Source organism: Lissotriton helveticus, chromosome 12 (assembly GCF_964261635.1).
Source record: "Lissotriton helveticus chromosome 12, aLisHel1.1, whole genome shotgun sequence".
NCBI lineage: Eukaryota > Metazoa > Chordata > Amphibia > Caudata > Salamandridae > Lissotriton > Lissotriton helveticus.
In genome coordinates this window covers 833,181,949-833,209,091 of record NC_136073.1, presented here as the reverse complement: position 1 = coordinate 833,209,091, position 27,143 = coordinate 833,181,949, and the positions used below count along the sequence as shown (strand labels likewise).

Below are 27,143 nucleotides of genomic sequence, written 5' to 3'. Positions count from 1 at the left end.
TGATGTGGCTAAATTGGATCTGGTGGCTGAGGGTGTAACCTGCCACAATTTGTACTCAGCACAACAGAGTTGAGCAAGTGAGCTTCCCTTCCTCTGGGTGGCCTTGGAGAGGGTCTTTCTCTCCTAAGGTAAATGTGGAAACCATGGTCCAAAAAATGCATTTTAATTCACAGTATTCACATAAATTAGAAAAACAATGCATACGTTATATAAGTTTATTCGTAAAGTCTTTGTGTGCTTCATTTTGAGACAAGGAAGGATGATTCTAATACTTCACGGTGTGTCAAGCAGGCCCAAGCCTCCTCAGATTGTAATGGTTTGCAAACAAATAAACAGGGAGAGCCAAGCAGAGCCGAGTCTGGAAATATTTGTCATTTAAATCATCCAACAAACATCATGTAAACATATGATAGTCTCTTCAAGATTCAAAAAGCTGTATTTATTAAACATGCGGAAGCGTTTCGCTATAGTCAATTAAAGTGATCATTTGCAAACATGACCTTAACCCCTTCGGGGCTGATGACGAGCTCGGCTCGTCATGAGCGTAACCTGCCGTGCGCTGATGACGAGCTGAGCTCGTCATGTAACGAGGCTTTTTGCGAAACGTAGCGCGCAGCGGGAAAACCGCTAGCGCGCATGCGGTTAAAAACATTCCTGATGCCCGTGTCCCCCATAACAATGCCATTAGTGAACTAAGCGGCAAGCCAGTTGTCATGCATACCCTAAATGTGATCTAGATTCTTATTCTAGATGAAGCAATATTATAAGGTAATAAACCAAACACAAGAGGTTGTGTACAGTGTACACCCTGAATTCATGTATTTGAACATCTTATATGTGATAATTAAGGAAAAGGAAGCTTGGTGAAATAACATTTGCCTAGAATCACACAATTTGCATGCAGGATAGCTGGGATTGATCACAAGTTTTCTTGTTTCACATTGTGCGGTTGAGGCACTAATTAGGTATCTAGGTACATTTTTTGCATGTATGTTAATTAGGGATCACCAGGGGTCGCAGTTCCAGCCCCTGTGTTGTGCTTTACGACCCCTGGCCTCAGAGGTAACAAATTCAGTGCCAGGAACACAGGGGCAGCAGGGGCTCCACACTCTTTATTTTCTGCATATTTTTTATTACACTGATAGTGAATAAATAAAATGTATGTAAAAATGAATGTGTCCATTTGTAACAAACTGGCGCTCATGTAAAGCGCTCTGAAACCTGATGTCTCGGATCTAGTTTGCACTATATAAAACTCTCAACAACAAAAAAAAAGTATTATTCACTAATAGTGTAATAAACTTGAATATGCCCTTCCATGGCAGCTGAGATAAGTAAAAATGCTTTTAAATGTTTGTTGTGTGCTTGATTGTGTGAGTGTGTTTATGTATGAGAGAGTGAATATGTGTGAATTTGTGTGCATGTGTAAGTATGTGTGAGTGAGTGGAAGGGGAGGTCAAAGGGCGTGCAATGTCACTTCCGCTACCCCTGGCATTACGGTGAATTGACTGCCATGATTCTTTGTCTTCCAGTCTTCGTGCATGAGGTTAGAGGGTAGTGGCTGGCAGAAGTCACATGCAAGCTTGGTTCATTTTGGGCTTGGGGGTCCAAGTAGAACTCAAGCCGAGCCCGAGACAGGCGTCCAGTTCAAGCTTTCAGTGACTTGCCCACCTTTAGTTTACACTCCCTAATAATTATTTTTAAAAAGGTGCGATCGGTAGCACAATTTCACTAAAACGTTGGCTACAAATCCATAGTTTTAAAATAGACAATTTTACAGGCATACTATGCTTCAGAATACATATAGCATGTTCGCTCAGTTCTAGCTTTTACTTACTTTGTTTAACGTACTCATTCTGCCCCTTACAAATAGATTCTTTGTCATATGTTTTGACAACGAATCCACTTTGAAAATATTCAGGGAAATTGTTTCAATTATACAGATCTCACACTCTCAGGTCATGGACAACTTTACAGTTGTGAAGAGTGGACCTACTGTTCAGGTTACAGAGAACAGATAGGTCCAGGAAAAGGGTTTAACCCATTGTACAACCTCAGGTTTCTAACAGCAGCACTAGTAATGTAAAAAATAAAAAAAACTCTCAATAAGATGATCTAATACCCCCTCAGGAGTCATAAATTAATAGCCACTGTAGCAAGTGCCATCCACCATCAAAGAAATAACATAAGCAATAGGGCTAGAATTCGTCAAATATTTTACTTTCCCCTAGATCGCGCTCTAAACTTGAAAACTAAGGCCAGTTACTACGCAACTAACCGCATCCTGGTTGAGTTCTGACGTGAAAATAATGGCCTCTTACCATACAATGAACTAAATGGTGATCGATCGACCTCTAAACATTCAAATCATGGCGACTTAGCATGCAACGGAGCTCTAGATGTGCATATCATGGCGATTCACCATGCAATAACTTGCAAAGAGACTGAGCTCTAAACATGCAAATCATGGCCAGTTATGCAACTCACCACAAGGTGAATGAGCTCCAGACGTGCAAATCATGACCATTCACAATGCAAAGAACTGCATTGTGATCAAGCTCTAAACATGCAAATCATGGGCAGTTACCAGGCAACTAACTGTAAGATGATTCAGGTCTAGGAGTACAAAACATGGCTAGTCTGCATGCAAATCACAACACGGTGATGCAAGCCAGTCATCGTGCAACTAACTACAACTTGATAGAGGTTTAGATGAGCATATCATCGCATGTCATAATATAACTAAAAGAAAAGTATTCAAGCTCTAAAAATGCGAATCACAGTCAATCACAATGCAACTAACCGGAGGGCGATGAACCATAATTTGATTCATCCATGTGACTAGACCCATCACCTCTGTCGTCATTATCTTGTCAAAACCATTACATTGACATATCCGTAAGTTTAGGAGGCCATGAACTCAGAATGGCTCCTGCCCTCAAATTAGTTACTCTGGATTTGGAATAGCAACTTTGTCATGTGAAGGTCATGGTGGTATGAGGTAACATCCATGATGAAATTGTGTGAAGAGATGATGGAAAAGGCAAAGTAAAGGTAGTGAGGTGGTGACATAGCTTCACAAGCCTGCCAACTTACACAGTGCCACGGTTTGACACAGTTCCTTCACTCATCACACGGCAACCCAGTGAAGACCCACTATTACATGGTAAATTGTAAACATATGCACCGATTAGCTTTTCAACTCAGGCATGGTCTCTCGCAGCTGGGTCCAATTAGAAACTCCCCAGGATATGGAAGGTGGCTGTATATGATGTCATACTTGCTATAGAGGAGGGTAGGAATTGCAGGGGGGCGAAAGTAACTCTCTCAATGGCCCTGGCCCCTCTGTAAAGGTCTGCCGCCTTCAACATTTACGATCACGCAGTGAACATGATTCTAAGATTGACAGGTCTGTATTCACTCACTGCTGTCAGTCACACTGCATGAGTACGTGGGCATCGGGCCGCCAGTCTGCCATTCACTTGTCATTATTATGCATAACTTGATTTTGTTCCTATGCATAATATTCTTGTGCCACGTTTGCACTATATAAAATGTATAAATAAATATAATCACTGGCAATCCAAATTGTTATCTATATACCAATTAGAAATGGCAATCTATTGATACAAAGGTCTAAAAAGAAAAAATTTGGAGAAAAAGTTTGGGCACCTATCTCTAAATGGATTTAAGTTGATTTGATTATATCATTTTATTTCAAATGCTCTGTACAAATATATTGTTATATACTCATCGAATGTTTAAACCATTATGCTTCCTATTATGCTCAATGTACGACTGAATGCTGAAATAAAATCAATAAAAAAATATATATATAATTGATTGCAGGTCAGCTTGCCTCACTGTCTACTTACAAACAGCAATGACAAACGTGTGGTAAATATCTGGATACATTAAAACTTCAAATGCATTACAACATCTCTAACGTTGTAAGCATCGCAAGAAGTAGCATACTAACCATCCTTAAAGCGATTCAGTGATAGAAATAGCTGTATACATTCCACTAAAATCCCCTTCACTGAACGCAGGGTCCCCTAAACATACATGCCAACATTTTAGGAGAGCAAAGTGGGAGCTTAAAAAAAAGAATCGAGAGAATGTATTTCCATTATTGACTTCCATTTTATGATTTAAAAGACAGGGAGCCTCCCGTCTGAATCGGGTCCATTGGCATGTATGCCCATATGCAGTTGCTGTTTATTATTGTTTTCAGTGTATATATTATTCTGTGAACTATGGCCTATAATTTCAACAAAAGCACATGAAATGGGGTCTGGGCTTCAAATTGAGTTTGAATTTAGGGACTGCAAGTTAGTCTTACATTTTACATTTCTATAGGTATATGTTTATATGATGGAATTACAATGATTTTAATTAATTGTGCTCCAAAATGGACTTTACTACATTTACTTATATTCATTATCCTATGAATGTTCAACATTTTTTTTTACATACTGTTGAATAGGCAATTTAAAAAACTAGACAGGACAGATATTTAACAAATATCCACAATTGGTCTGTGGATCCCCTGGTTACTTATTGGCACGATCAAGTCTTGTAACCTGAAGCAGGCAAATTTTATTTTTGCCTTACTGGCACATCCTTTCGGTTTTAATAGGGTGTAATAACAGGGTTTTATCGTTTTTGTTTCGCGAAAGCACTCATTTTGTCACTCAATAATCACTTTTGGCTGAACAGCTGTCAAGAGCCTGTCTTTCATCAGCACCGTCGCCACATACACAGCTCAGCCACACAGCACACCAACCGGCTTTGCTCTCACTTCAACCAATCAGAAAGCTGCTCTCTTCCTCGCCCGATGCCCGTACACTTCCTGGTCGGAGAAGCAGGAAACAAGAGTCAGACTTTGAAGGCGTGTGGGAGAACCACCCCCAGGGCAGCAGGATTGCAAGAACTGTGGGACACCCACAATGTCACACCCTGCAGACACAAACTGAGCAGGGAGAGTGACATTTAGAGAAGAAAATGACAAGGAGGGTGACTGCAGCCATTAAAGGATGCACTTCGTGGTACTGGGACAGTTGTAGAAGCTGCTGACTACAGGAACTAGTGTCAGGGTCGATACTCCGCCGAAAAAAGCTCTTACAGATTTATTGAGTTATTTTTTTATTTATATAATTATAGCTTATATGTTAAGTCCAGAACTGAAATTATCATTGGTGTTTGCCTTTAAACGAGGACCTAGAGATTGTATATTGAAACTAAATGTAAATGTAATGCCTTTATATATTCCAATGCCCCTTTATATATTCTAATATAGCCTCTGTGTGATTGGTTTTAAACCTACTCGAGTGACTTTTATCTTTTGATAACAGAGAGGTGTTAAAAGCAAATTGATAATACCACATTTATATAAAATGTTATGTTTTAAATAAAAACGCAGATTCTGGGTCTGTGTTTACAGCATAGTTATATAAAATAGCATTGAACGTCGTAGACCTCGTTTCTGTTAAGCACTTATGCCAACATTCTGTTAGTAGTCAACAAAATAGCTCACCAGCAACCCAGTCCTTCTCTGTGAAGATGTGATTGTAGGCTAATTACTCATTTGTGAACCTTTGAAGGGAACACTGGACACAAACTATTGCTGAGGTAATTTAGGAGAAAATATTGGGCCCATTCAAATTTCCTGTGCAGATTTGAAATACCGAGGAAAGGTTAAACTCTCCTTTTGCTGCGACCCTCTGCTGGTCTCAGGTTACTTTGCCTTAACAGACACACACTACGTAGGATTTTAGAGAAAGTTGTAGGGGAACCTCCGAGCAATGTCAATACTCTCGCCGCTGCAGATCAAGGAGGCCAATGCCCATCTCGTGGCACTACACCGGCGGGTGGCTGAACTGGAGCAGCGCCTTGGGACCACTGAAGCGACTGTGAGGGAGCAGGCAGAGAGCCTGATCAGGAAGGATGAACAGTTCCGCACAACAATCCGGGAGATCACAGAAGGGAAAGACAGGTATGGTAGGGGTAGATAAATAATCCTCTATACATCTGGGCATCTGAAATCCAGTTCATGTGTGGATGTAATTTCTTAAGTCGTAAGTTACATTCATTCTTTTCTCCTCTTTGTCTTCAAGCAAGATTCTGTTCTTTTTCAAAGAGTGGTGTGGGAACTGTGAGAGTTGAGATTTTTCCCTTCCTGGAGACTAGTAGGTTTGTAATTGCAGTGTTTTTGCTAGAATGAGCCATCACTTAGAAGAACCAAGGTTTTTCTTAAAATACAGGTACGAGTATTGTGTGCATCTTTTTGCTGGACGTGACAACTGTTTATTGTGGAGTACTTATATCAATGGGTTTGAGTTTCAAGTGTTCTAGGGGGGCATTGATTTTAATCCTAACTTTTTTACTTTATTAGTTCCTGGGAACTTTATTCCTACCTTACCTCAGGCCAAGGTTTATCATGCTTAAAAACCAGCAGACCTTCAGCATTAGGAGCATTGAAATAGGTCCTAGGGTGACATGGTGCTTTCCGTTAAGTTATAAGTATAACAGTCGATTTGGTTTATTAAAATTTGACAACATTGTATTCTATTTTTTTTTTTTAAGTTCACGGTTCTGATCTTTGCAAATTCTAAAAGCATGGCTAGACTTAGGTTAGTGGGGTGTAGATTTTAATACAGGCTCATGGTATAAAAGTTGTGAATAACCCTTTTTGTCTAGATCAGTCAGTGGCGCACATGTAACTGAATTTTCAGTTCTTTTTTAAAAGTCATGTATTAAGTTATAGTTTTTGTTATAATAACGTTCCCTACTCTTGGACGTCACTTAAGAATGATTACATGTTTTTAATTTCTGCATGGCTTGCCTTTCCCGGAGGCAGTCACATCTCCTTAGGTGGCGATGGCACAATGAGACCCAGATTTTCTCCGTGAGGTATTAAGGGATGTCCTCATGTAAGGCTTTATGAGTAATGGATGCAGGTGTGAGCATATTTTTTTGTTTTTATAGGGAGCTAGTTCAAGGACCTATGAATGGGAGATATGTTCAGATTTAGTGGATCTCAGGATCAGTCTGGCTGTAGTCTGTAGGGTTACCATGTGAGGATCCAGGTGGACTTTGGGAAGTCTCAATAGGAGACAGTTGTCAAATCCATTGTTCACAAAACCAAGTCCAGGATGACTTTTTTGAAGTCGGAGGATAGAAGCAGGAGTTTGAACCCGTGAGACATGGGGAGCTTAACCACCAGAGAGTTGAATTAATGATAGTTATGTCAGATGTCAGTTATGGTTGGAGCCCATGTCAGATTTGCAGGTATCAAAAAAGCTGGGAGTCTCGGGACAAATTCTTTCCCACTCGCTGAATACTCACAATTTATTAACCTGTGGCAGGCAAGTACCCAGCCAGAGGTGGTCTCTTCTTGAATTTGCTGTTCAAATTAATTCATTTGAGTGCTGTGCTCCATAATTCGCTAACAGTTTAGGTTGTTGAGGGAAGGTACTTTGGCAGGTTTCCTCGTATAAATAATGCAACAGCGGCTTGCCATTCAGGGCAGAGTTCAGTGCGGTATGTGGGGTGCATCAGTGGCGCCATATATATATATATATCATTCATTGATTGCAAGCAAGTATGTTTTCTGATAGTAGGAAAAGGTATCCATCATACCATGTCCACTATCATAGGTGGACTTGAAGCATTTGGTGAAAGCCACCATGTGGTGCTTACTCTGCTAGATAAAGGTCCTGAGATGTCTGGTTGAGTGTGGAATTAAGCAGCCAAAATGCATAATTATGATCAACGTCCGATCGGACCCTGTTTTTCCTCTGACCCTTGGGATCAAGACGAACAACCTAGTTTAATTCCAGTTAACTCCAAGGTGAAAAAGCCCACCAAAATCCTCTAGAGTTGTATGATCTTGCAGCAAGAAATGTCGGGGCTGGAGATGTACAGAAGTAGGTAATCTACATATTTTGCCTTGGAGCTTGTTCGTCCAGCAGAACCACAATATCTGCATATTCAGCCATAGATGTTGAGCCATTGATTCAGCTGCTATGGCAAAGAGTATGGGCAGCAGAAGGTACTCATGTCTTGTGCCTCTGTTTAGTTTAAAGAGGCTGATAGGGTGCCTTTCACCCTTACGTGTGCTACCAGGGCTTTATATAGTAGTATGGTAAGGGTTTTGAAGTTCAACCCAGAACACAAGGTGTATCAGGAGGGTAAGTGAACAGGTACTCAAGACATACCGTTAAAAGCCTTCTCAAAGCCTATTAACATGGTTGCCAATAGTCTGCAGTCTTTCAGGTACAGTGATGGCTTTGTACACTCTCCTAATATTATGACTAGTAGGCATGAACCACTCTGATCACGGTATATAACGTCTTCTATCGCAGTGACATGTCTAGTAAACTTGAGTCCTCATCTAGATGGCAGTCTCTTAAAGAGTTCAGCTGCCACTCTGTAGGCGCTCACTGATCTTTCCACCGTGTAGCAGCTGAATAGCATCTGTTATTTCATCAATTGTGTGCCATTATTTAGGTCTTGCCTCTCCTCCCCAGATTAGTTCCGAAGTTGAAGGTTCTCCAGAAAGATGGAAATCTGTTCAGTCCCTTGTGGTTTCCTTTGCTGTATGCAAATCCTGACAGGAGTTGGCAAAGAACTGAGCAATATCCTTATCCATGAACTCTGTCGCCCACCTACTATTGATATAATTTCTCCATCCACCGCACATCTTTCTACCTTCTATTAAGCTATCTCAAAAGACACCTCGCCTTGCTTCCCACTTCATACAGCTATACCGTTTGTTAAAATAGTGTACGCTAGTCCTCTTTTCAACGACATCCTTGTAAGTAACTTGACGCAGTTTCAGCTGTCTAATTTCTTCTTACTTGGGGGGGGGGGGGCAGGGAGGGTTCGCATGTAAATCCTCCATAGACTAACTGCATTTATGACATGAATTTTCTCTGCCGTGTCCATTTTTTATTACCAATTTTGGGTTGGGCTTTACTCCTCACCACCCCGGTTTTGCATACCGCCCATACCATGGCGTGAATCCCAATTGTCCTTAAAATAATTGTCTGTAGGTTCCGCCAGGGTTGCGAGTGGGTCAGTTTTGATGGATCCCATTCTCTGATTATGGTATTTTTCTCAACAAAAAAAATTTCAGATAGGTGTCAGGGCTTGGTTTTGGTTTGGGTATGTCAGCAAGAGTAGGATCTCTGAGGTGTCGTTTTGTACATCCCGAAATCTGATCTGATATGAGAAACGCTCTTTTTTATGTTTGTTGGTATTGATTTTGAAAGAAGTGTGAAAAACATCTGATCGAGACTTCTAGCCGCATATTTCCTTACCTGAAGATATTCCCCAGGCGTCAGACTGTATTCGTAAACTCTTTTCTGAGCAGTCCCACCAAGCTGGTAGGTGGTGTTGTTTAGCGCCATCAGTGTAGATCCAGATCGAGCTCCCCTCAGTAATTTTTTGACTGGATTTGTTGGACTTGCTGTTGAAAACTTTCAACCTGTGTGCCTTTTTACCATAATTTTTGGACTATGTCCCTTACAAAACCTACTAGTTTTAAGCCTTGTGGTGCTTGTTACAAGCAATTCTCTATGACAGACCTCCACTTGGGCAGCCTTTGGTGCTTTGAGTCGGACTACGTCTCCAAGGCTTGCTTGAATTGCAAGACCATGTATCTGAAGGCAATTTGAAAGGGAGCCACGAAGCTCCGGACTGCTCGACATATGACTCCGTACGGCTCCAGGTCATGAGAGAGGCCCCGTGACTGCTCCTTAAGTCACATTACCAGACTTCATCTGGTAAGCATCTTGAAGCATTCTTTGAGTTCTCTGCATTGGTCTAAGTAATTGGACGAGGCTCAGGAAAGAGCCCACACATCAAGGACCCACTCCCACGTCGTCCACACGGAGCCTGGGTTCCCTCTGCACTTCCCCGAATTCCCCAGAGCAACCCCTGCCCAACTAAAGTAACTTTATGAGGCCATGCTCTGGAGCTTCTTCAGTTCCATGGGCCCAAGAGCGGCCCTGGTTGGATTGCTGCCGGTGGGTTTGCCCTTGGCACCAGTCAGGCCTTCAGGATCCGTTCCTAGATCCGGATAGACTCTGGTCATAAATACACGACTTCCACCAGGGTTCATGATGGTGGCGCCTTTCGTGGCACCAGTGGTGCTGAACCCAGCATTATTCCGGACTTCGATAAGGAGCCTGAGCAGTGTCACACGACACCGGCACGGACAGTCCCAGACAGAGCCTTATTTTCCCACAAAGGCCCTGTGAGGATTATGGAGTGGATCAGAGCATCCCAATAGTTATTCCAACACACTAGAATAGACCATGACCGAGGATAACTGGTATGAGGAACAGACTGATGCCAGTGGTCTGGATACCTCACCAGACACTGGCCTCCCTTCTCCTCCTACAGAGTAAGGGTCCTCCTTTGCAATGTGGAGGATGGGTGCCGCTGCCCCCAAAACTCATGCTGCCGGGGCGGACCCAACCTTTGCTACGCCACCGTGCACAGTCTACTGGCGCCAGGCCCGGACTGGCCGTTGCGGGCACCGGGCAATCCCCCGGTGCGCCGCAAGGGAGGGGGCCGGTTTTGGGCCCTAGGGGCCGTTTTTGTTACAGGGCCGTTTTTGCAGCATAGCTGCAAAATCGGCCCTGTAACAAAAACGGCCGAAAACTGGGGGGCCAGGGGGCCGGCCGAGCACTTTGCCAGGGCCGGTTTTCGTTCTCAGTCCGGCCCTGACTGGCGCGCAAGGGGACTGCTCAGAAAATGTTTCTGGATCTAGTCTGGCAAATAGGGAATATTCTAAGGTAAGGAATCTGTGGCTAGATTGAGTCTCTATAAGATATTGCGTTACCAAAGGTAAGTAGCTTGTTCTTTTAGGCCCCAATTTCGAGTTGCCAGCAAAATTCTGATAACCGTGTAAACTCGTGTTTTTGTAAGGATTGAAATTTCAACATGAACAGAAATGATAGAACCCCGAGCCATTTTCCCCAGGTAATTTTGGAAGGTCATACCAACAGAAATCTACTGGTGTATCACCATCTACTGATACATGCAGAGTTCTGTGGGTTACGTAATGAATTCCAAATGTTATGCCAGTTTTGTGAGTGAAAAGTCAGAACAGGAGTTATACTGCTCACATGGTAACGTTCTCATCCAATGGTACAGGTATTTCCTGGTTGTTGTAAATATCTAACACTCTCTGGTTTACTCAGAATCGGCACAAAAGAACGAGCAATCACATTTATGTGAGAAAAAAGATCACTTTTAGTTTCAAAATCTGAAGTAGGTGCAAAGAAACCAGGTATGTAGTAACACATATAGAAGCACAATCATATTTCTGGTGAAAATCTCACTTAAGTGCAAAAACACTATTATTGCTAAATCTATCACATTCGGTTGGAAGCACATTGAGTTGGAATATCACTCTTGGTGCAGCCTCAGCATGACCCTGGACAACGTTCTGGTGCAGAAATTCCAGATATATGTAAAATCACACTTGAGTGAACAAATATATTAAGGTGCAAAATCAGCAGAAATGTGGGAACCCTTTTAGGAACCAAACTCCTCACCTTTGCTGCAAAACTTACAAAAGTTGAAAATACCTTTATTAGCACACACCCGATTTAGTAGTAAAAAAAATGTAGGTGCAAAATCTCTTTCAGTTGCAAATCACTTATGTGCAAAATCCCCCTTTGCGGAAAGTAAGCAGGAATGTTGTAACACTCAGAAGCAAATTGACATTTAGGTACCCAACCACATTCAGGTACATAGTAAGCATTTGTGCCATTACTAAATCCTGGAAATGCTCGATACAGCAAAAATCACACACGGGTGCAAAATAATATTTTTTTGCAACAGGAATGTGAAAACTGTTAAAAATCCACACCATTTAATGTAAAATCAATTTTAAGGTAAATCGCTCCTGTTCCAACATCAGCAAGATTCTGCAAAATATCTTGGGTGCAAAATCACATGTAGGTATGAAAACAACCCAAGTACAACATATTCAAGAATGCACAGATACTTTTAGGTTCAAAACCACAAAAAAATTAAATCTCACCTTAAGGTTCAAAATCATTTGAATGTGGTTTTGCATTTCGGTGACAAAGCACTCCATACAGAGAACATACATGGAAGCAATATGTTCGGTTTAAAAGGTGAGCATCTACCGGATATTACTTTTGGATGCAGAAATGGGGTTCAAAATCCCACATAACAGCATGAATTTGGATATGGACAATATCAAAGAGCATAACGCCATTTATGTGCCTAATCCCATTTAAGCATTCAAAATCATATTTGGCATGTAGGCGGCATGGTGGTGTCACATTTAGGAGCAAAATCACATGTGGATGCATAATCACATTTAGGAGAAAAAAGTTCATGGGTACAACATTAACAGGAGTGTTCAGACACATTTAAGAGCATGAATCACATTCAGAAGGAAAACCACAGTACAGTATTTGGAGCTGCTGATTTATTTTGAGTGATAATCCATTTTATTCTAATATGTTCAACAGATTGTTGCTATAGTCTTATCCCAGAAATGCCAACGTTCTAAACTTTTTTTTGTGTATCTTTCTCTATAAATAAACAAAATATAGAAAAATAAAAATGAGTTGCGACATGTCTAATCTTGAAAAAGTGGCAAGATGAATTTCAAAACCTTTTTGTCTTAAAATAAGTTTCTGTTTTTGCTATCGTGTGTTCTAATATTGCATCACCAACATAGTTGAAAACTACAATTGTCAGTTATATCCTTTAGATTCTGGGAGACACCTATGTACATATCTTTTTTTAAATTTAAAGATTGATTTATACTTCATCTATTTTCGGTTCATGTTACTAATTTCAATGCAAGTATTTGATTTCTTTCTTCCCTAACAATTTACTAATATTCTTTTACATATATATTTTATGAACAGGTCAAAATTGTTTATTTGGGACACTGAAATACGAAGATACAAATACAACCCACCATAAAAAAATTAAAAGATCCTAAAAAGTATGTTTAAAACATTTTGACAAAATATGTTTTTATGCCAAAATTAAATCACCACTTTCACGTTTTGTATTAAATCTTATCTCTGTAACTATATTGCATTTATTCGTGTTCTCTCCATTCGTCTGAAGAAGACTTGTGTTCAGCTCGGCTACTAGAAAGCAAGCAGTATGTTGACTTTAAGAATTATTTATTTTACCTTAAACAAGCAAAACTGAAAATGGGTTTGAGACCTGCAAAAAACGAACTTGAAGCTCGTATTCACATCTCTCAACTTGGAGGTTGAAGAAAAATTGGTTATCAACTATAACAATCTCTGAGAATCACACACATACTCACTGCCATCACACCCAAATTATAATGATCCTAAACACTCATATCCAAATATCCACATATCACTGTCAAGCGGACACAAGCGTTGGCTTCACCATGAATTTTACCAGTGTGGTTCTGATTTATTTCTGTATGAAATTCCTTTAAATTATTTTAAGCTATACTTTTTCCACAGCGGTAATGCAGCTCATACTATATTTAACACGTCTGAACCCTTAACGCCAGAACTATTATGCAGAAAACTCCCACATTTAGCATAGGATTCTCAATGTAATTTATCTGCAGTAGGGTCTGACACTTATGTATCTTTTCTTTACTTTGAGGGCGTTTCACATAATGGAAACAGTGATGGAACCTGCATCCTAAGTAAGATTGGTCTAAGATTAGGCATCATTACATTGATGATTTTGAGAATCAATGTGCAAACTATGAATACTGGATTGCCTGGAACTGAGAACCCTATTTGAAAAGCAGTTTGGGGGAATCTGGTCCTCATAGTCCTGTTTCTAAGAGAGAAATAGAAAGCACTTATAAATAAAACAAAAGTTTGTATACCTAACCAGCAGCCTAATTTTCAGGAAGCCTTTTTTTTAATGCATTTGGGGGTTTGAAAAGAGCTGGTGACTCCTCGGGATTCTCAGAATCAAACATGTTTTTGAATGCGTGCAATTATAGACCTAGGTAGGATTGTTGTCCTCAAAAGAGGCGTGCACAGACTTGGTTAGTCTGTACGTTTTTTTTCTAAAATCATTTGTACTTCAGCTTTAGCATTTGTACAGAACACAAACTACACACAAATTCTATTTCCTTACTTTTACTCAGTTCAATAGGAATGTACTCACAATCTCTGATACATTTATGGTTGAAGAATGGAGAATAGAAATCAATTCTAATCTGACAAATTACCTATTACATGGAAATACAGGCAACCAATTTCAAAGTTGCTAAGCAGGTTGGGCTAGTCTGCACCCAACCACAATAATTCACTTTACGTGCAGAGTCATGAAATGATTTGGCTACAGTTTTGTGGTTGATTCCTGTAACCAAAGGAAAAAGGCGCGTCTACTGTATGAAATTTATTTGTAAGGGTAGTCTCTTGATGGACCGGTCTTTCAAAACACAATCCCTTTCCAGATAGGCTGGTGTAACAAATTAGTATTTCCCTTTCCATACTTCATTCCTGCTGTGGATCAGGGACAGAGAGATCTCATCCGTTTCTCCTAGGTGATTTGATTTTGATATCAGCTTCCTGTGCGCCCAGGCAAATTTCCAATGCCTAATCAGAATCTCCTTTGTGAATTCAAGCAGTCAACATTTCAATGACACTGCTGCTTTTTCCACTGTCTGACTAGGGTCGCTCAATGACTTTCAATACCTGCTCTGTTCGTACCCATGCCGGCCATGTGGGCAAGAACCTTACTGCTGGCTCCTTCTCAAATGCCTCCAAACGTGAATCTGTACTCTGTGTTCCCTGGAGCGGATCATCTTGTGACCGAGTTTATGCATCGTCATAATTAAAGGATAATAAATAGCGAATTCATGCCTTTAGAAAACTTCCCCTTTCTGTCGGCAGTTTACAAGAAATATCGCCTCACTCCCAACAGGACCGCTGGTGAAACTTTATCTATGCTGTTTTCCTTTTATTTATATTGCTTATGTCTACATCAATTCTAGTACTCTTGGCTAAATGTGGACCACCTGTCTTCCTACTGCTGCATGCAGTGTCATTGGCTGTGGTCTCATATTTCCATCCCGTGATGTTCACTCCCTTCTCATAGTCTCCACTTATAAGCTTAGTATCCATTAGATCCTCTGTGTAAACACACTTTCTCATTTTTTTTTACAGTAACTGACTAAGTTTGTATAAGTCGGTCAGAGTGGGCCATATTCTAGTCGCAAAGTAAGAAAAGTGAGTTGTCATGGATTCTTGTAGCATCATTCTTAGGGAAAACTTGATGTGCACTTTACTGCTTTCATTTAAAGTGTTTGAAAGTTGTTTTAGAGAGGAGTAGATTCATGGAGGATTCTTTTGGGGGCAGATAATTCAGGGTACTGAAATACATGCACAGTACTGCTTGCATTTAAAGTGATCAAGGTTCCTTTGGAGGGCAATCTATTAATAGAAGTGAGGTGCTCTGTACCATTTACATTAGTGAAGTACAGAACGTTTGTTTCAGGTAAGTAACTTCTTCATCCCTTTTTACGGCAACCTGATCTAAGTGAAATCCCATATGAGGTGGAGTAAAAGAAACCACCACACTATGAAATTAGTGATAATCAACTGACAGCTGTAAAATTCTGCGTTTTCTTTCTGTTTATTTAAAGGGAAATTGCTAACCTTCAGGAAAGGTTCCTTCGATCAGAGGAGACTGCTCAGAAGCTCCTGGGAGTGATCAAGGAGAAGGATGATGTGATTTCCCAACTGAAGCACCGCAGCCAACTGCTGAGCAAGATCTGCCAGAGCCGGCCCCTCCTAGACAGTCTGTTGCTATACATGGCAGAAGGCGAGAGGCTGGGAGTCTTTCCAGGATCAGACCTGGGATCTGAATCGCCCGTCGTCTTCAGAGTACCCCAAAGCAACGGGGGGCTCAACAGCAATGATAATTTTTCCCTCTGTGAAAATGATAGTGAAGACCAGGAACTGGAAAAGACATTATTTGGCACTACTGTCTGAATTGGGATGTACCCGAGAGTGGAAATAACGATTTACACAAGCTTTACTCCAACGTGTTTCGTTTTATCTGTTCCTTTGTAAGAAACAACTTCAAGAACTATGGGTTCTCTGAAGGGTAGGCCTCTCAGTCCTTCCACATCTTATCAAAGTATATCATACTTTCACCATCTGGTATTTGGAATATACGAGTATGGAATGGTTACTACACACAATTCTTTTTTACAGTCTGTGTTACTTTCCACACTATTTTAGCTGGCTGTACTTGACTTCAATGAGATGTCAGTCTCTCTGACAGAATGAAAAGCAGACCGCTTTTAGGGAGTAAAGGTACCTTGCGTTATCCAGGATCAATTCTGTGCATGCTCAACGTGTCTTTGTAAAGGATCTTCTCATTACATGACCCCAGGACCTTTTTATTGTCTGCTTTGTTGCCAAAGACCCATGAACTGTTTCTTATCATAGAGAAGTTTACTAGTGTCAAGGTTGTTGGGTTGTTTGCTAAATTTGTGAGTAGAATCAACTGTTTATTTTTTCTAGCACTTTTTACAACACTTTTTAAGGAATGCAGCTTGGACTTTCGCAATATACAACTTACACAATTAGATTTCCTGATAACTTTTAAGCCAGACCTAAAAGCGAAGAGTTCCATTACGTTCAGAAGATTAGAATAAAATGACCATTAGTTATCCAATAATCCATTCCAGGTCACTAAATGCTGCGATAGGTTTACATGCAGGTTGAGGGTTGGCATTGCACTTTCCGCTAGACCTTTATTAATGCCTTATTTAATAATCTGGAGAAGCCATAGAGTACTTGTAGGTCAAATCTGCCTGCTTGGTGAATCTCAGGGGGCATCGTTAATAGTTTTGGAACATCACACATGCAACTCCAACTGCGAATTCTTGAGATTTGGTCATTCCCTTATTGTACAGTTTGTTGGCTTGGTCCACACGAAAGTGCCAAGCATCCACTATGAGTCAGTCCATTTCCTTTCCCATTCTCCACCTTTGAAACAATCATTCACGAAAAACAGGCAAAAATTGGAAGGCCTCAGTTGTATAGAGTATGTCTCAGCTTTGTGTTCAGAAAATTAATACATGTGTACTGTTCAGTGTATGTGGATTACAGACTGCCAGTGATAAGGTATTTATTCTTGTTTTCTTTCTTCTGTTTCTAAAAAGAATGGCGGGAACAATCCAACACCAGTTTTCTGCCTGCTTTTACAGACTTGGCTCAAAAAAAATATAGAAAGGGTGTGTTTCTGTTTTCAAAGTGAAAATATATCTTTATTTCACTACTGGCCTCTAGTTCTTGTGCATCTGGGGTGGGTCAAATTATAATAGAAACCAGTACCCACCTGACAATGCTTGATTCTTCCATTGTACCTCAACTGCACACTTTCAACACTTATTAGTTGCTGGCCTGCAGGACTAATATTCTACGGAATGCAAACAAACGGGGAGAACTCAAAAATATAGTTTGCCGACCAGCAAGTTATTGAATTCTGTTGGTAAAGCAAGAAGGAGCTATGTATTTTCCGTTTACAAGGGGGTTCCTTCAAGGCACAGATAACATTTCAGGGTATCATAACTTGATATATACTTATAAATGAATACCTCAAAGGCAGAATCAGCTCCACCTTCTGACATATAAGGAAGAATATCTTCTGCTTTTTTCATTAGTCCGGAGAGGATACACATATTAGTCTCCATGTTCAAGCTGAAGTGTTCACCTTATGCCAAAAAAAGATATTTAACTTTGCCAAGTAATCCTTACACAGTCTTGAGACCATGTGTTTGGGTACCCAGCTGACAGTGTATGAATTTGATGACCTCTGTTGCTCTTTGGTCAAATAATCTAAGATAATGTCTAACAGTCCAGTGTTACATGTTTGAAATATTCTTTAAAATTGGTCAGTTTGGCCTAAGAGGTAGCGTTACATGGGCAACATGTCTGCTCACTCTAAATGTGGCCCAACATCAAGTTTAAAGGAGATGACAGAGTGAACGACTTGTATCTACTGTGAACATTGGGTAGACTTCACCTTCAAGATGTGGCTCTACCTGTGTCATGTAAGATAGCTTGTTCAACGTTCAGCACAATATGGTTCAGAGGAGCTCTCAGAGGTCTTGACCTTACCGCTAGAGGTCTAGACTCACCCAAAAAGGTCACGCATTCTAATTTATCAGCTTGTTGAGAATGGTATAACAATGTTAAATGTTCTTCATTATCCCACTTTCCTCATGTTTAATCTCTTACTAGGTTTGTATACTGTTCCTATTAATAACTGTTGTAGCATTGCTTGCAAATCTATTTTTTACTTCTTATTTTTATACTCCTAATAATGTTGTGATAAATGATACAAAAGGATGTTATGGCATTGGGTTTTTCACGAAAGGAATTGATGTCAATACATGCCGTGTCTCTGGTGTACGACCAAGAAGCTATTATATTGGCTGTTTTGTATTTTGAATAGATGTCTGTTTTGCAATGTACTGCTATAAAAAATCTTGCTTTTAGAAAAGCTGATCGTGATATCTGTGGAATTTATACAGAATTGAAGCTTGCTACGCAGGAACACTTGACAGACGATGGTTCAGGGAATTTTTTATGGGTTATCCGGTTGATACATTCTCCGAAGGACTAGCAATTGCCAGGTACTGTAAGCACCAGTTTACAGAGCAGACAATGACCAAAGTGGTAACACTAAATGAGTTGCAACCAACCTGATTTGACTGCTCAGATTTTCCTGCATTTGCTCTGCATTAACGGCCAGTGACGACATTGTATGAAATGCTGCCACTAGACAGGAAGTGTAGTACTGTTCATGTACTCCATGGTTCTCCTTAGAAAAGACCTTAATATTTGTATGGGTCGCTCAGGCGGTATTTATTTTTCAAAATATGGATATTAATATATAATCTTTTAAATGATAAAATGGATTAACAATCGCACTAATTTCTAGGCACATAAACGTTTTCTTGTTTTTGTGTGCCTCACTCCAGAATGAGACTTACCAACATTGTCTGTTTGAGCATCCAGAGTGCCTTACCAACATTCTCTGCCCCAGTTCACTTTCGGAGACCTATGCTTTTAAATGCCCACTAAGACCTAGAAGTTCCCCCTATTCACAGTGGGGGAAAGACTTAGGTACATGTGTAAGGCTGCCAATAGGAAGCCGTGGTGAGGCCAGCAGATCATGGCACCACCACACAGATCTCAAAGGTTTACAGGATAGGGTTGGGCTGAATTTGAAACTATTCTTAATCCTCTAATAAGGACTTGATTATATTTCATCAAAGCAATGGAAGAACAAGGTTCTTCAGGCTCTAAGCAATGGTTTGCTAGCACAGATATTATATTACTTACAATTCATTGGAGCATTATCCTTCTTTCTTTATTTAGCTGCATGAGGCAAGCAGTGTAAATTTGGATACACTAAGCTTCGGATATTTTCAGAATGGGACTATGTTACATTGCCCGATATCGCTCTTGTTTTGCATTTTGTATTTTTAAGTGGATTCATAATAACTTCACACGTGTGAATTTAGAATTGCTGTACTTTGTCTGAGGATGATTGGGCAGTAATTCTTAATTGTCTGTCTTTTACATTAAATAGTTAAAGGACGTGTTCTGTCATGTTATCATCATCAATTTTTAATTGCCTGTGCCAAAAGCAAAGCACAATTAACTTTCCAAAATCATCAGAATATGTGGCTGGCCTGTATTTTTTGGGTCATGGGGCCTGGTCATATATTTGAATGTTCAGTATTTAAAGATAGATCACACCTAAACTATTGGTTCAAATTAAATCCATATGCTTATGGAAGGATCTTCAATTTTGATCCTTTAGGGCGGCAATCATGGCAGGTTTTCAGTGTGAGCAATAATTGGGGAAATTATTTTTATCAATATTAGTTAAATGTAAAGTTATCTTCTGTTAGTATACAGTAAATAGGAAGAAGAGTACAAGCCTTGGACACCTCAGACGACATGGTGTGGGTAGAACGCCCATTGAAATATCGTATGAAATATATAGCATCAAAGATACTCACTTTCCAAACCATGCCTAACCTTTTTAATATGCAATTGTAATAAGAAGCTTAATTTAGACTTTTCTCTATTACAGATATATATATTTGTATAGATCTAAAATGTCAACATTCTAATGTTTTATATGAGATGAACCTTTTAAATACCACAATTATGTGAAAGTATATCAGGAGTGTTCACTTTAACGTTGACGTGTAACACAATAAAAAAATGTAAAATGCCAGCCATCTTTTTTCGCAACAGAAATTTCAAATGTTGGACTATGATTGAAAAATGTGTCTATTTTCTTCAATAAAATGTAAGGTAACATTTCATTGCAAAGAACTTGAATACAGTCTAAGCTTGTGAGACAATTGTTTTAAGTTCTGGTCGCATTAGGGTTTTACTCTTATTAAGAGGTTATGCTTGTTTGATGTCTTTGTTAAAGCTGGCTGAGATCTAAGGGCTGTAATTGTTTTAAAAAGAAACAATTGATGGACGGAATACTGGACAATGCAACCATTCACCCCCAGTCACAAGGATCTGGGTTTAATCCATCATTCTTTTGCTCACTACTGTAATTTTTTTGAACTCAACATTCTTATTCTCTCATTGTAATGGAACCATGTCATCATACAGGCCTGGATGCTGTGGTTGGAGGAAGCAAACGGCAAATTACACAATCCATTAAGTAGACTGACCAACAGCCCCTGTATGTTTATATATTTATTTATATTATGATTTTTGGGAAAATATGAGTCTAGAAAATCTAGATGAAGCTGTCTCTAAGTCGTACCAGCCACATATACACTAATTATGCCGTGTTTGGGATTTAGCAATGCGCTATGGTGCAAAACTGAGCAAATAGTGATGTTCATGAGTTTTGTATTTGAGGTATAACCGTCGAGCACAAAATCTTCTTGCACATACAGCCACCTGAGAATCAGGTGTGTAATAGGTGATTTTGTCAGCCGTTACATGTATCATGCCTAAAAATTTTACCCAGTTTCCTTGTTGCAAGTGTTTGCACCTAGTTTCATAGTATTCCACCCAAAGCCAAGTCACTCTTCTTCAAATTACTTATTGATATTGATGTGTGAAATCATACTGGTCTTTGCACTATTTCCTTTATGCACCATTGAGTTACTTATTAGTGGTATGCATCTATGCTAGACAAACGCATTTAGCTTACTGCTTGCATCAACCATTTGTGCAAGAACTATTTTGCGTGTATAAATTGATTGACATTGTTGTTTGCGCTGCTTGGTGTAATGTAGTGCTACCATTGGCCATAATAACGCTGGGACTGTCTGCACTTATTTTCATATATTTTGTGTTTTTTGCTTTCTGCCTTTTATTCAGTTTCCAGTAAGTGTATTTTAAATTTCACAGTAAGTTATGGATGCAATGTGAAACCAACTGTTTGCCTCAACTTCCTTGTATCCAGACTTATTCAGTATTCTAATGATGAACGTTCAGGGTATTAGAGGAAGTAATTTTAAGTTTTTCCCCCAGCTTATGAACCACACTTTTGTTTTTTGGGGTGGCGTTAAATTCCCCGGTACAGCTGGATTCGGGTGAAGTGAATCCCCAGTTACAATTACATTTTTCTTTGTGTTTGGAGCAGGAATGCACTTTGGCATCATTTTCACAACACATGTGGTACTGAGAAGTGCAGTTTTTTAAGCTGAGGGGGTATTCCAAATATATTTCCAAACTCCTCTACACTTCATGCATTCCATACTCACTTCTGCAAAGTTGTGCAATTCCCTCATATTCTTTATTTTTGAACAAACTGCCATGGCAACACTCTGACTAAAAAGTTACATAAGGTGAAGTATGTTGGCAGCATTTCTGGTAATTTTTACAGAAAACTGTGCTATATTACTAAGAAGATTTTTTTAAAGTATTTTTTACAAAATATACTGCCAAATCCCACAAGACCATGGTAACAACGCATAAATGTACTGTCTGAAACACTTTTAAATTATCGACTTTACCAGTCATTTCAACAGCACCATGAAAATCAGATTGTGCGACATATTTTCTGACCAAACGGTAAGGTTGTGTCTCCACTCGTAACCACAACAAACTTATCAAAATTGTGACCTCAGGAAAAGAGAAATGCTGGTCCTCGCAGGGTACTTGCTCAGAGAAAGAGTGGTCCAGACACTCCATGCAGAACTACATGAGCTAGCTGGTACATTTCAGAGAAAGAAGTGCTAGACTATTTTATATTTTGGTGTTAATATAGTATTCAGACATTGGGGGCTATTCACAAGCTGCACTTTGTAGTACATTTAGTAGTACTACTAACATACTACAAAAATGCTTTTCTCATAACTATACGGAGGTTCTGCATTTATCTTTTTCTATGCGGAGATCTCGGTCCAAAATGGGGAGTGTCCACACATGTAAGTATACAATTTAGTAGTAAATATGGGATGGACAGAGTAAGTGGCAGGAACATGGGGAATGATTACTACAAAATCAGATGGGTTTAAAATGAGATGTCCATCCACCCACATAAGACTGGGCCCTTTCCTGTTCTCAAATTGCACTTCTAAAGTTACTACAGGCAAAAGGACCGAAAAGAATTGTAAATGTTATCCAGCTCAGAGTATGATAAGCACAGCGCCAAATGCAGGCAACCTCTGTTACTGCAACAAATGTTGAATTCATTTATTTTCACCAGTTAAAATAAGTGTAATTTAATATTAAAGAACATTTTAAAATAAATCACTTTTAATGTAACATATTTAAATACGTTTTTAGATTACAAAATTCATATACCAGTAATTTGTATTAAGATATAACTAAATTATCTTTAATTAATATATATATATATATATATATATATATATATATATATATATATCACAAACAGCTCCTCCCGAAGATATATATGTGTATATCACTTACTTTTTAATACTTTTTAATACAGAATAAAAAAGATATTTTTCACTTTAGGTTGGATTTTCTGCATAATTTAACCTATCCGAAAAATAATGTTATTTTAATTTAATATATACAAAATAATTACACTTCAGATTTAAATTATGAATGCTGTACCACATTATTATGTTGCTCTACAATTAAGTATAAATAGTTATTTAACAATATTTTACTCCAAATGTTCGCAATTAAAAAAAAAGTTCAATACGCTTTCCTTTTTACTTTTCCATACAGAGCTCTCCACCCTAGTGACAGGGACCTCTGCCTACAGTGAAGTTTCTAAGAGTAACTTTAAACTATTAACTTATTTTTCAAATAATTACATTAATTGAAAAGTATTTACCTTAAATAAAATATTTTTTAAAGATTAAAAAAATCTTACCTAGAGTAAAATGTTTGTATTTACATTTCATGTATTAAACATTACAAATCGTTAAGTACAGAAATGACTGAAATTATTTTTATTTACATTTATTTTTACATTAAAAAAGTAACTAAAATATTTTAACATTAAATAACTTTTTACAAAATACCTGTTTCTTAATACTGAATTCAATGTATATATATTGTTTAGGTTCTATTTTAAGTGTCTTCATGAATACAGGATTAATAATTTAAAAAAATACCCTACATACGAGCTAAAACAGTGAACATCAGGTATGGCATTTTTCATACTCTACCCACCAGTTACGCTCTGCACTCGCTCTCCCTTAAGTAGCTCACATGCATAAATCATGCGTAAATCCTAGAGTGAAGCAGGCAAGAGTCTACACTTTCTCATGTCATTTCATGAACCAAAAATGGCTAAGTGCCACAATAAGTGTTTCACCAGCAACACAACGCTCCACCACAAAAAGGGCTCTGGTAGAAGGCACTCGTGGGGCCTTGAAGGTTTTGCTGCCGTGGGAGAAATACCAAATACATCCCATCACACCAACCCACTACCTAAATATATGCACAGTGAACATATTTATGGTCCAATAACTCATGTTATACAGAGTAACTGTACTAATAAACACATGTGATACTATTACTACAGTGGAAATGTCAAACTGTAGTTTACTTGTGTAATAGACTGGTGTGCAGTTCCTAAGTGAGGGCGGAAGTGTTCATGTCTGTTAAGACGTGCCCTCACACACCCCGGAGGTCATGCTTCATCATTGGGCCTGCTCCTCGTCAGGGGGGCGCTGCAACACCCGCGAAGGGGCTCTTTAGCGGAGATCTTTTGTTGATGAAGCCGTTGGGTGCATGAGGTGGACTAGGTAGTGCAGTGAGTGCGAAGTGGTGTTTAAAATAGGTCTAGGGCAACCCTTTTGTCTAAGTTTTATTCGTAGGGTGCACTAACCTAACTAAAAACAGGAAGCCCTAGCTGGATACAATGGTCCTAAAGGGCCTGTGTGGTGCACAAGGTCGACATGTTTCTTGCAGTAGTACCCAGCTTTGCAATTGAGTACCAGGTCTGATTAACCCAGTGTTCTTTGACCCCTTAATTGGTAGGTCTAGGCTGACGGGGGCATTTCGACTGAGGACCTCGTTGGCCACAGAAGGTGGGGAGGCAACTAGCCGGGTGCTTACCCCGGCTCTGGTCCCCTGTAGTTTACCACAGGAGCAAGAAATTGACATAAAAAAAGACTGTACTGCCTCACAGATTGCATACTATAATTAGTTTAAATGTGAAACCAACTCTATTAATGAGGTGGCCTTTTCAAGCTGATTTTACCTTACTACGCAAATGTAACCTCTTGTATCCTAGTTTTAGATTACACCCTACACGTCTGCTGATATACACACTAATATGCCTTTTACCTCTAGTAAATCACTTGCAAAACTCGTTCACACTTAAATGAATAACTGAGCACAGAACTTGCCCAAAGTTAAAAAATTGTAAGCATGTCCCATTTCATTGTAACTAAAATGCGCTTTGTGTATCTATTTTTAAAGAACATTTTATTATTTGAGTTTTAAGAGCTATGGGACAGCACTGAAAGACATTTTAAAACAAAAAATACAAAAAAAGGCCTGTTACTGAAACCCATACATGGGTTTGAAGACTGCATATAAGACTTGCATGTGTGCCTTCATAGCAACATTCAGCGTGCCTACTTTCAAATGTTTTGTACGAAACATAGATAATCACAATAAAGCATGTATTAAATGGTTTCCTTACATGAAAGAATGTTGCTTTCCCCGGTCCTGTCGCCCGTGGGAAATGCCCTGAGTTATAAGGCAGGCCACTCTCCACAGCCCATCCTTCTGAGGTCAGTTAACAGGGTACCATTAATTGGCGAATAGTAATATTGATTATTTACAGCGCTTAGAACCCGCTTCGGTGTAATGTGTAGTGCTAGATATAACCAAGTTATAATATTGTCTCGGTCACACAAGAAGAGCAACTGGTTTCGAAGGAACTGAAACAAAATGCAGACTTACCTGGCTTTTTTATGAGTTTCAGAAGGAGGACATTTGTGGGAGGCATGCAAAACGGAGTTTTTATCACCTTCCTGCATGTTTGCATAAGAACCGTCCATGCGAACGCTCCCTCCCGTCTGTTCGTTTATTGGTCGCTTCTTTCTCGCTGTTCCTTCTTCAGACACTTCAGCTGCTTCTGGTCGAGGCTCGTAATGGCCGCCTGAGGGTTCAAAGGTTACTGCGCCACGAGACCTACGGATCTGACGGAAGTGTCACTGTCAAGTCCTCTGTATCCCGTTAAAGTGAAAGTAATAACGGCGACCTTGCCTTTCGAATCACTGAGTTATTGGTGTTGAAGAATGAGAATTTAAGTTGGTGAAAGTCAGAATTCTGTTTCTCTATAAGACATGCTTATTGGAAAGTTGGGCCACTTCCGGCACGACCAGATTTATTTATTTTTTGCATAACTAGAGGCCGCTCACAAATGGCTAAGTTCCCCTATTTTTCAGTTGTTAGCCTCTAGTTATTCAAAGTAACAAAAAAATATCTAGTTGGCGCTAGCAACTAAATAGGGGAATCAGATTTTTTGTTTTTTATATCTCTCTTTTAATTATGGGATTGAGGCTGATCTGATTAAATAAAACAGATGCCGTATCCGAACTGCCTGGAGTCCGTGTCTCCTTCCATGGTTCATTCTGTGGGAGTTGGTTGTGTTTGCCACAATTCAGATGGAGAATACAGTAATAATATTATATACAATATATCCACGGAAGCTACCCAAAGCGATGATGGTAATGGATAACAATAAATAAAAAGTACAAAGAAAAACTGATAGTGTTGAAAATTTGTTTGAAAGCTCAGTCAAACTCTGTCGCAGCAGCTTGGGACTATACTCAGGAGTTCAGCAATTGCTGAGAGACAAAGTGACCATTTCCCCTTTGATTCGTAAATGTCACCCTATTCCAATTCTCCATGTGGATTTAGGTGAACCTCATCCTAAAAGGATTCTTAATCGTGGGGCACAATATTACGACTGGTTTTGGAAACGACACACTGCACAGGGCCAGGCTGAGGACACTTGATCGCCACTGATAGTACGCGACATGAGCCAAGGCCAAAAAGCAGCACGATGAGTGCTCTGAGCCTTGCTAGCGAATAGAAAGTGGAGAAGTAGAAGAAGCTTTGCATACTGCTTGGATGGTGCGTGAAGCCACGCCATCACCGGGATACGGCTTTTAGAAAGTGTATGGGGCCAGCGACTGCGGCCACGCCGTCGATTTGTGCAGAATATAGGTTGCACCATCACAAAGAACATCCAACAGTTAACCTGCATCAGAGAGAACATGGCTGTGACGCGTCGCTCCACATCCCAGAGAGACATAATACAGAGCTAAACCACAGACAACAGAACGATAACCACTTGTATTGGTGCGGCACCCTTTCCGCTGACGGGACTGATAGCACCAGCCTACCAGTGACACTGAGGCCTTTACCCAAGCAATCAGAAAGAGGGGGTAGAAAAATTACCTTGGGGCGCTGCCTAATACTTGGATGAGAATCAGACTACATTGCAGTGGACTTGATGCCACGGCTGATGGTGCAAGGCACAATCATCCTACTTTTCACATCAGGGAGTTAAAGGAAAGCCAAAATATGTCTCAGGACCACAGTAAAACTCAAAAGCGCTGGCTGGAGAACAAGGGTCAGCAGCCATTACAACAAGTAACGGCTTTGAGC

The 27,143-nt window shown here is 39.7% G+C and overlaps 1 protein-coding gene across 1 annotated transcript; it reads left to right on the top strand.

Moving 5' to 3' along the window:
• Window positions 1-4,876: 4,876 nt before the first annotated feature.
• LOC144799540 (vimentin-type intermediate filament-associated coiled-coil protein-like) lies at window positions 4,877-20,377 on the top strand. Its single transcript, XM_078670906.1, has 2 exons — window positions 4,877-5,995; window positions 15,662-20,377. Exons 1-2 carry the CDS (start codon window positions 5,805-5,807, stop codon window positions 16,008-16,010), a joined length of 540 nt encoding a protein of 179 aa, XP_078527032.1. The 5' UTR covers window positions 4,877-5,804; the 3' UTR covers window positions 16,011-20,377.
• Window positions 20,378-27,143: the final 6,766 nt, after the last annotated feature.